The 11501-nt window shown below is 37.2% G+C and overlaps 1 protein-coding gene across 3 annotated transcripts in view; it reads right to left on the reverse strand.

Moving 5' to 3' along the window:
• Window positions 1–2001, reverse strand: part of rasgrf2b (Ras protein-specific guanine nucleotide-releasing factor 2b) — a 511409-nt gene extending 509408 nt beyond the window's left edge. For 2 of the 3 annotated variants that reach the window (XM_051929617.1, XM_051929616.1), the window contains exon 1: window positions 884–2001. In XM_051929617.1, the coding sequence (XP_051785577.1) occupies window positions 884–1159 (276 nt within the window). In that variant the 5' untranslated portion in view covers window positions 1160–2001. The remainder of the gene's footprint in view (window positions 1–883) is intronic. The other variant, XM_028804694.2, reaches the window with a different exon arrangement.
• Window positions 2002–11501: the final 9500 nt, after the last annotated feature.

Genomic DNA, 11501 nt, shown 5'->3' on the forward strand with positions numbered 1-11501 from the left:
CTTTGTAAAACATTCCTTCTCTCTGGGAGTATTTTTGATTCACCGAGCAGTTAACCCGCAATAAAGAAGTATCTTCCCGATCATCACATAGATTTTTTGCCGGATACCCGATTTCTTCACATATTTCAAATACTGTACATGTGTAAGGGTAAATCATAACTGTAATCGCGGTATGGGTGAATCTGGATGTCTGCGTGCCTCTGTCTTGCGCTACTCGTCCATGATTTGGCTTCTTCATTGCATCTGATGTTCCAGAAAATGGCTCTGACCCTGGAATGGAAAACAATCACCTTTTAGAAAGCGGAAAGATAGCCAAGTGTATGCGTATAAATGTCCACTTCTGGGTGAAAACTGCAACCTGCGAACTTGTAGGTGCAATATTGTACAGTGTGTGATGCGCTACAGTTGGTGCTGCTTTGTAATTGCTTGCGCTCACCTGTGTGCCTCTGACTGTACGCGTTTGCTCACCTGTGTGCCCCATGGACATTGTGCTTATCTAATTGCTGATAGTCCATTGGTTTGATCGTGATGTTAAGGCAATAAGTAAACGAATTCATGGTTTGTAAGAGAAGAGATCAGAGCGCAGATACACACGAGTTCAATTTAACCTCTGCTCGTTTAGCTTGAGACACCGCACTTCCAAATCTACAGCTCTTCCTGGAGTTTATTCTCAGTCATCAAGAGTCTCCAGAATAAAATCAAGTAAAGTTACAAAGGTTCAGTCAGCAAGGCAGTCACCTTTAACTAGTGCAGGTAACTTGTCTTTTGAGTGACTCTTCGTAGAATTCGAAGTTCGCGCTATGGATTGATAATATTCTAAGTGACTAAAGCATGCCCTTCGTATCCTGGGCACCTATGTCCGATGATTTTCACAACACCTTACCTGTTTATCCAGAGTTTCTTTGCCCACTGTGGTGACTTTAGGCGAAGGCGCTCTCTCGCAAGTACACCCTTCTAATAGATACATCCCGGAAGGTCTGGCACTCTGTTCGCTTTCGAAATAAAAAAGGACGTTCTGGTAAAGAGCAAACCATTTTTCATGCCATCGGCTGTTCTCTGCAGTCTTTTTAGTCAAATAGCCACGCTTGGTGCCCTCTTTGCGCGCGACCATGGACAGGTACAAAGCGTGCCCCTCATTGTAGCGAACAGTCTTCTGCATGATCCCACTTAGGTCTGGGTCCTACTGGAATCTCGCCATCTCCTTCAAAAAACCTCCAGCGTATGGAGCAAAGGGAAAGTTGTTATAAACGCCAGCAGGGCTACGGAACCCATCTCCAAAAAGCTGCCTCTGTGCTGTACTCTCAGCCGAAGGGACTAGTAGGCATGACTGTGATAAAGCTCAGATTATTCTCAAAAGATAAGCAAACAGAAATTAAGACGAAAAAACGGAGAGATGTATAAGTGGCAACTCCAGTTCTGAGCGATGGAATTCAATTTATGATAGAAAAATATAAATCCAACTTTAAAACGTAAAAAAAAAAACGATCAGTGAACAGACGGTACTAGAGAGATCAGCTATAATCGGCTTTGACTCCGATTTAAAGGGACATCACCCCCACTCCACAGCTCTCTTTATTCTCCGCTGGCTGCGTTACCTTGTGCAGATTCAGATGAGATGGCTGCATCGTTGTACAGAAGGGATTTGCATCGCCACAAATAAAGGCGGGGCGAAGCTGTAGCTTTTCTGTACATGCGAGTGGTCTTGATGATTAGAAGAAAACTATTGCTTAATAATCGGCTTTCGGATATCTTTTCTGCCTCTTCTCATGTTCTTTCTCAGTGCCTTGTTCATCATATACACCTGTTGATTGCGACAGCAAAAGCGCAACACTCACGTTTCTTCCATGATGAATCTGTGCAAATCATCTGCGGCCCTCCCTCTAATACCGTTATCAAATTGCAACGTTGCGCTTCATTGCTAATGAATCTCCTTACTGCCTGCTGCCTCTTCTTCCTGCTCTTATTGTAGTTAACACTTTTATTTAGAATAGGCTGCGATTGTTTCCAACACCTTCATCTCATCGCTGGCTGGAAAGAGACTTTTATTATTGCGTTATTGTAGTTTTATTGTAGTTTTAATAAGTATGAACACGAATCGGGACCAAATATTATGTGGCATAGGCTAGTTCAAAAAAGTCAAGGAAATTCGTTCAAACGCCCATATGGTCAGAAACTTTCTTCTATGGTTAACGATGTTTAAGAATTAACAGGAACATACTTATTAATATATATATTTGTTACTGCGATTCCATGTCAATACAGTTGTAGAGCACGCAGAACCGATCGAGTCGTTTGAGTAAAAAGGGAAGTATCTGTGCAAAAAGTCGAGTACATAAAGCAAGTTCTACATCGAAAAAGCACTTTATGATCACAAATGCCTGTCAGGTATTTGTTTCTTAATCCATTTTTGTCTAGCGCGAAATGAAGGAAGTTGTCGTGAATCTCGGCAGAGACGAACGTAGGTCAAGAAGTAACTAGATGGAGCTTCATTTAGTACCTTTATTATCAACTATTATTATTATTATTATTATTATTATTACAAATTCAAGTTTTCATAATTCCTTAAAGGTAAGTACATTACAAGCATCCATTTAAAGCATAGAAAAATGTTATTAATCCTTTATGTCTTGACTGTACGTAATAATAATTATTTTTGTTAAATATAAAAAGTGCAAAGGGCTTGATTATTTAATTCAGTAATTAGTTTAGGAAATATACAGCTCTTTTTAATAGCTAACGACTATAATGGCTGGAACAGCTACTGTACCTTACAGTTCCAAAAAGAGTGGGTTTAAATCCATACTTGTCCAATGGATCCTGCATTGATCCTTCACCAGATCCTCTTCCCAAATATGTAAATATTAGATTAATTAACACCACTTGAGTGTTCTGGTTTGAGTTAATGTGCCTTTCAATTGACAGGAACCTCATAATCTTAAAATTCAATTAGGTTCAGAAAATCATTGGCTGCTTATGCTGTAAAGCAAATATTTAAATTATATATCTTTTAAAATTAATTCAGGGGAAAAGTGCATGAAAGATCAGTTTAAAGTTTTTTAATAAATAAGAAAAAGATTTAGAAGATATAAGATTTATACTAATGGAACTAATTATGCAGTTTGGCACAATGGAAATGTTTTTGTTTTGATAGTACAAATATAAAGTACATGTCTTTTTTGTAATAAAATAATTACTTATAATACAAAAATAGTAATACTATAATATTAATTACATTTAATGTAAAGCTCTGTGATAGTCTGATGCCCTTTTTGGGACTTTTTTTGTCTTGTGCCTAGTGCTGCCAGGATTTTTTATAAGTAAGAAAAATGTAGAAAACACATTTTCCATCATTCAGGCATTGAAATCACAGTAGCAAAAAATTTTGAGTGTAAAATGGAAAGGAAGTTATACAAATATAGTGCAATCAGTGTTTTATAAAAAAAATAAGCAGAGGCCCTTGTACAAAACCAAGGTGACTATCTTTTCAAAATATTTGAGGCATGTCTTGGGTATGAACCCACTATACTGATGACCCAGAGTCACCAATGCTTTTGAAATTAAACTTATCCCTTCAGTTTGGCCCATAAGTTACACTACACATGGTGGTCCTGGTGGTTCATGCACCCAGGCCTCAAAGTACAAAATGCTATCATTCATGCTCCCTAAAGGAGAATGACATTTGCAATTCTGATATAAATATAGCCATATTGTACTCTCTTTTACTGTGCACTATGTTAATAAGAATGGTGTTAAAGGTGCTTTGTTGGAGAGAAGGAGGGCTTTGAATTTAGAACACAAATGAGATACTGTATGTACTGTAGATTTCAGACACTTCATGGGCTGGATAAAATATGTCTGGTTTGCATGCTCCTGCTTGATTGATCTTGAAATTGAATGAAATTTATGACATATGACACTCTTTACACAAATATTGTATATGAATTTTTAATGGAAAAATTGGGGTTTTGGTATTTATTAATATTTCAAATTCATTTTTCTGTTTAGTCATTACATTTCATCTCAGCTGAATTATATTACTATTTGTCTGACATGGAGAAGCTCCAGATAATTTAAAACTCTCTCTCTGTCTCTATTTCAGGTAAGTACCAAAAGCATCCTGAATATCAAGGACATCATCCAAACCAGGATCTACCCTGTGAGGTCTTTAGAATGAGCATATGATCCAGGGTGGCTATATAAAATGATAAATCAGACAAGGCACAGCCAGTTTTAGTTTAAATATTGACATGCCATGAACTGCACCCTGTGAGTTACCTTCTATGGAACCAGGTATAAAGATAAAGATGTACAGAATAACTTTTAGGATTTTCACAGCTTTAGAAATTGGTGGTTGCGCCTATGAGGCTGAATGTACTGTTCTTTTTCTTAATATTTTCTTGATCTTTTGTCTTTCTTTCTTAGGCTTAAAAAGACTTTCAAATTTGTTTTTACATGGCTTGATAGTGGCATGCTTTCTCTTACTAGGGGTCTGATCTCCCTAGTGAGGTCACAATGAATTTAGGAGAAATGTAATTACAATTTAAAGTAGATTCTACAATTTACTTTTATGATATATCTTCTCTCGGTTCAATTCATTCTACCTTCTCAAATCCCCTGTTTTCTATTGAGATCAAGCAGTAAGTAGTAGTCCTTTCTGAATTCGTCCTAGTATATGTCAAAACTGTATTCTTATTATTGTTCTTTGATTTTTTTTTAAAAATTTGATACTGTAATGCCATTTTTTTCTGATAGATAGATAGATAGATAGATAGATAGATAGATAGATAGATAGATAGATAGATAGATAGATAGATAGATAGATAGATAGACACGGAATAAGAAATAAAGTTTTGCAATCCCATATTGTACTTCAGACATACAGCACTACTGGCACAAGAAGAGGGTGAATAATGAATTGATTCAGCTACAGCACAATGTGGTTTAAAATTGTTTTTCTTAAGGAGGAAAAACATATGAGAAGAACTGAGTAGAAAAAAAGTGCTCACTCTAGGTAAAGTAAAAATACAGACACAAAAAGAATGCCGATTAACAAATTGCTTCTCTAGTACAGTTTGTATTACTGTGCATGTAGATACCCATCTTAGGCTTTGCTCTGCTTTAGTTAATTTGATTATAATCTTCCAGGCCTTTATTTTACTCAGCAAAAAAATATGTAACCCAACTCAGCTTGACTTTGTAATTTTCTAGACTTAGTTTTTGCATTGCATTCTTCTGTCAGTAATCTGTTCAAGATAGGAATGAACCCTGGACTGGACTGCAATACATTGTAGATCCCAAGCACTTGCAACCCCATTGTATGCCAACTTAACATGCAAAGCTGTAGAATGTCTGAGGAGGAGGAAAAACCCATGAAGAGTTGGACACAAGAAAAATGTGAAAACTGCACACAGAAATTGACCGGGTTGAGATTTAAAACCTATTGTATTGGATCTCTGAGGCAGCAATTTTAATTATCGTGGTATGATTCACAACACCACTCAATAATTTATTTTAATTTAATATATAATCATTTATAGTATACAATCTCATAAAACAACTTACAAAGCAATTTTTAACACTAAGTGAAGGTTTTTAATTATAAAAGAATCCACAAACTAGATTCCTTATCTATCAAATAAGCATTACAAAAATTAAAATAGTTTTTGTTAAGAATGATTGTTTGTCTAAATATCAAGATTATTTTCATTAAAATCAATCAGGTGTTTTAAATGCAGTATGCGAACAGTTGGAAACTTTCAATTGGAATATGATGTAAGTTTAAGGATTAAAGCTGAAGATGGGCCAATTGATTTTTCTGTTGCACTGCAAAAAGCTTGCATGGATAATTTATCCATAAGCACATCAATCCAGTGAAATCCAGAAATAGTTTGGTTTAGCCTTGTCTGCTACCCATTCTATCAGTTATCAGTCCGTCATAATGGATTTTACATTTTTTTCACAGAACTGCAGCTGAAAAGAGGTGCTATATTTAGCAGTACTTAATAGAATGGCGATTTTTCTCATGTGTCTCTGCAACTAATGTATGCAAATGTTGAAATAAATTGCTTCAATAAGTACCTGATTTTCCTAAAATGAGGGCAATGATCACTTTAAGCTGAACCAGCATTGTCTCTCTTTAGTTACTGACACATAATAACAGTGTGAGTTAACTAAATATGTGTCTAGAAAGAAAGAAAGAAAGAAAGAAAGAAAGAAAGAAAGAAAGAAAGAAAGAAAGAAAGAAAGAAAGAAAGAAAGAAAGAAAGAAAGAAAGAAAGAAAGAAAGAAAGAAAGAAAGGGACATTTGAAAGCTTATCTCACCATGTTTTTATTCATTTTTCTTAGTTGGGAGGATCATTTTCGTTTTGCTTTATTTCAAAATGCCAACCAGGGTCAATAATGGTTATGACTATTTCTGCCAAAGTGCTCTAAAAGCCTTTTTTCATTTTATTCAGAGAAAAGCCGACTAAGGATCTTTAGCTTAAACCATACTTCTTACATGCATGATCTACCCAGGTCCCACACTCCTCAGTTTAATTTTTTGTCTGACTTGTTTTCACATACTGTATACTGTTTTGTTCATTTTTGCCCATTCTCTGTCTCTTCAGTTTGAAAGGAGCCTTTACCTAGTTTATGCAAAATGGTTGCTGCAGTTTAAAATACAGATATAAATGTGCTGTTCCTATTATTTAAATATATGTTTATTGCATTACTAGCATAACATTCTTAATGTGCTTATTGCAGTTCAGAGTCGGGTTGACTGAAGCCTATCCAGACAGCATCAAGGGTAGTGAAAGGACCAGTCTGTTGCAGGACTCATTCCTGTAAATACCAAGATTCACACTGACACAGAGACAACTTGAAACCATCAGTTTCTCTAACATGCACATCTCTGGGAATGTACACTGAGGAACAACATGCAAGCCCCACATGTATAGCAAATAGGCCAAAGAGTGAAACTCAGGACACTGAATCCATCAGGCAGCAGAGTTAACCACTGTGATGCCCTTTTTTGTATGTTCTCTTTTTAAGTTAAGAAGACATTAGAGCATAAGTCATTTTAGAAATGATTGGTGTCCATTCATGGAAAACTGTTATCCATCCGGTTCTTAAAGACTGGCAGAGTACACTTAGACTGCATGACTTGTTACTTTGTTTTTCTTTGTGTGAAGAAGTACAGCTTGGTTTTCCATCCTAAACTCAGTTTTATTTCAATTTGTAGGTATATCCTGAAGCACATGCTGCACTGTTCAGATGGACAAGAGTTGCTGGGTGAACTTCATTTGTTTTAAGACAGATATAACTGACAGAGCAATTCTGTGTTAGGGAATACAATGAGGGGGTAGTCTAAATACAATACACTGTTATGATAATGTCTATCTATCATCTATCTATCTATCTATCTATCTATCTATCTATCTATCTATCTATCTATCTATCTATCTATCTATCTATCTATCTATCTATCTATCTATCTATTCGTTTATGTACTACTAATACAGAAAATATTTTTAATAGTAAGAAAAATGTATTCTTAAAATCTGGGAGCTGCAGGAAGTTATTAAAATGCACAGGTGATTATGGCTAAGAAAGTTTTTTAATTGGTGAAGTCAGGAAAAAACAAAAGATTAACACTGCTGACACTCTTCAAACAAGTTAACAACTGGGTAAACTACAGTTCCTGCCACTATTAAGGGGGCTGTCATAATGCAGTAATTTTTTTTCCTGTTTTTAATTTTCTGTTATTGATTTATTTTTTCACTGTAATCATATACAGTGGTGTGAAAAACTATTTGCCCCCTTCCTGATTTCTTATTCTTTTGCATGTTTGTCACACAAAATGTTTCTGATCATCAAACACATTTAACCATTAGTCAAATATAACACAAGTAAACACAAAATGCAGTTTTTCAATGATGGTGTTTATTATTTAGGGAGAAAAAAAATCCAAACCTACATGGCTCTGTGTGAAAAAGTAATTGCCCCCTTGTTAAAAAATAACCTAACTGTGGTGTATCACACCTGAGTTCAATTTCCGTAGCCACCCCCAGGCCTGATTACTGCCACACCTGTTTCAATCAAGAAATCACTTAAATAGGAGCTGCCTGACACAGAGAAGTAGACCAAAAGCACCTCAAAAGCTAGACATCATGCCAAGATCCAAAGAAATTCAGGAACAAATGAGAACAGAAGTAATTGAGATCTATCAGTCTGGTAAAGGTTATAAAGCCATTTCTAAAGCTTTGGGACTCCAGCGAACCACAGTGAGAGCCATTATCCACAAATGGCAAAAACATGGAACAGTGGTGAACCTTCCCAGGAGTGGCCGGCCGAAACAAAATTACCCCAAGAGCGCAGAGACGACTCATCCGAGAGGTCACAAAAGACCCCAGGACAACGTCTAAAGAACTGCAGGCCTCACTTGCCTCAATTAAGGTCAGTGTTCACGACTCCACCATAAGAAAGAGACTGGGCAAAAACGGCCTGCATGGCAGATTTCCAAGACGCAAACCACTGTTAAGCAAAAAGAACATTAGGGCTCGTCTCAATTTTGCTAAGAAACATCTCAATGATTGCCAAGACTTTTGGGAAAATACCTTGTGGACTGATGAGACAAAAGTTGAACTTTTTGGAAGGCAAATGTCCCGTTACATCTGGCGTAAAAGGAACACAGCATTTCAGAAAAAGAACATCATACCAACAATAAAATATGGTGGTGGTAGTGTGATGGTCTGGGGTTGCTTTGCTGCTTCAGGACCTGGAAGGCTTGCTGTGATAGATGGAACCATGAATTCTACTGTCTACCAAAAAATCCTGAAGGAGAATGTCCGGCCATCTGTTCGTCAACTCAAGCTGAAGCGATCTTGGGTGCTGCAACAGGACAATGACCCAAAACACACCAGCAAATCCACCTCTGAATGGCTGAAGAAAAACAAAATGAAGACTTTGGAGTGGCCTAGTCAAAGTCCTGACCTGAATCCAATTGAGATGCTATGGCATGACCTTAAAAAGGTGGTTCATGCTAGAAAACCCTCAAATAAAGCTGAATTACAACAATTTTGCAAAGATGAGTGGGCCAAAATTCCTCCAGAGTGCTGTAAAAGACTCATTGCAAGTTATCGCAAATGCTTGATTGCAGTTATTGCTGCTAAGGGTGGCCCAACCAGTTATTAGGTTCAGGGGGCAATTACTTTTTCACACAGGGCCATGTAGGTTTGGATTTTTTTTTCTCCCTAAATAATAAAAACCACCATTTACAAACTGCATTTTGTGTTTACTTGTGTTATATTTGACTAATGGTTAAATGTGTTTGATGATCAGAAACATTTTGTGTGACAAACATGCAAAAGAATAAGAAATCAGGAAGGGGGCAAATAGTTTTTCACACCACTGTATTTGTTTTGTGATGTTATTGTGTATCACCATTATGGAATTAGTTGGTACAATGTCATGTGTCACCAAGAGACACAACCTGTGTGTGAGTTTTCATGTGATGTTGTGAGGGCATGGTAGCATGGTCAAAGGGGCCATATATAATACGTTTACTCAGTAAACACACAGTTTGTTTTCATGAAAAGAAAAATCGCTCTACCAGCATAAAGTTAATTTCTTAAACAATTTCTTTTTGAAGTTGTAGATGTTTACCACAGACTTTGTTTTCACCTGAATTTGAATATTATTTAGCCCTTATGCTTTGGTGACAAATCTTAGAGCTTTTGGTAATGATTGGACCCTGACTCTTGCTACTCTTTGTCTTTGCTGTTTTATCTTTACTGTGTCTCATTCACTGCTAGCCACAACATACTTCAGTCTTACTTTAATTGAAATAATAGCTGTGTTACTCAGCTCTACGTAGAAAATTTCCTAAGACAATGGGCATTGGTTACAGTGCCAAGGGTTATTTGGATGTATCAGAATTTCTGTGTAAGCAACTGTGAACTTTCCTGTATACAATATTCGTTTTTTTTCCCACCCAGGAGTTAATATTAAAGCTTTTTAGCCTTTGACATACCATTTTCTAAACCATCTTACAAAGCTGGGTCATGGGAGCCTTACCCAGCAAGCATATGCCTAAAGACAGGAACAGTCTTAGGACAGGGTGCCAGCCCATAGCAGGGTGAACACATACATACACACCACAACCAATTTAACATCACTAATCCACCTAACCTACATTTCTTTGGACTGCGGAAAGAAACCAGAAGCATGCAAACTTCACACTTGGAGGACCCAGGATATGAACCCTGGTTTCTTTACTGCAAGGAGCAGTGCCACCACTGAGCTACCATGTCACCTAATCTTGAATATGCTATATATAATTACACATGAGTAAAACATTCCTGCCATTGATCAATTCTTGCTTTTCCTAGTGATTTGCCTTTTGTTGACAGTCACTGCAAAACACAATTTTAGAGGAAACTATATTCTTTTAAATTCAAACAAATAATTAGATGAAATAATGGGAATTTTTGATATAAATATAATTTCACCTTGTAACAGATTCTGTAATAGTGGTAGCTTCTATCAGATTTGAATGTAATGCTTTCTGTAATCTTGAACTGTTATAAAGTTTTAGAGGGTATAAGTTAATCATGGTTTCCTTTAACTTATTACATACAGCATTGACATTTACAGGCTGCACATTTACAACTAGAATGAACTCAATGTTTTAAGCATTTTACAAGTAGATACAGCTGAAAAGAAGTAATCCACCTCTTCTGTGTTCTGTCTGTGGGGAACCTCTACAGTGAGCTGTGCACGCTTTTAAACTGATCAAGGCATGTTGTTGCACCCACCTTTGTGATAAGTGGTCTATGGTACTGTGTGGATCTTAAATAAATAATCACTACCAAGAGCATGCAGGCTCAGAATCAGGTGTGGGTGTGTGCAAGCATTCCACTTCCGTGATAGTTGGGGTGTCTGGCTGGTTGTGCATACACGTATGAATGTGAATGTCAGTCAAGTGCCTCTTTCAAGCCTTGGAGAAAGCAGCATCTGACACTTGCACCCTATCAGGTCGGAGGAGAAAAGGAGACTGTGAAAAAGGTCAGAGAAGGAGTAGAGATTAAATGTGAGAAAGAATGAAAGGAAAAAAGAGACGGTAGTGAGAAAGCCGTGCTGAAGTCAACAGAGGCAGGTGGTCGGGTGTGAGCAGTGCAGGAGCCTGAGCCTGAGAAAGTGGTGCTCCTACTGAACAATTGCCTTGGAGTAGGAGCGACCTGATGTTCTATGTCTGCCGCAGATGGCAAGGGACTGATGGTGGAAGACGTGAGTGCAGATCGGCGTGACAACCCATAGATGTTGAAGGCCTGTCAATGGGGACCTGAACCATGAATGGATGAATGACTTGGCTGCAAGAGCCCAGTTGGGGTAAGCGGAGAAGACATCAATTTTAGATGGAAGCATTGGGGCTCATGAGTTTTTAAAGGATATTTACTTGGATTATTTTAACCTTGTTTTGTCTTGGTAGAGTAATGTATTACTCTACTTTCTCCTTTTGT

Source organism: Erpetoichthys calabaricus, chromosome 7, assembly GCF_900747795.2.
Source record: "Erpetoichthys calabaricus chromosome 7, fErpCal1.3, whole genome shotgun sequence".
Taxonomy (NCBI): Eukaryota; Metazoa; Chordata; class Cladistia; order Polypteriformes; family Polypteridae; genus Erpetoichthys; species Erpetoichthys calabaricus.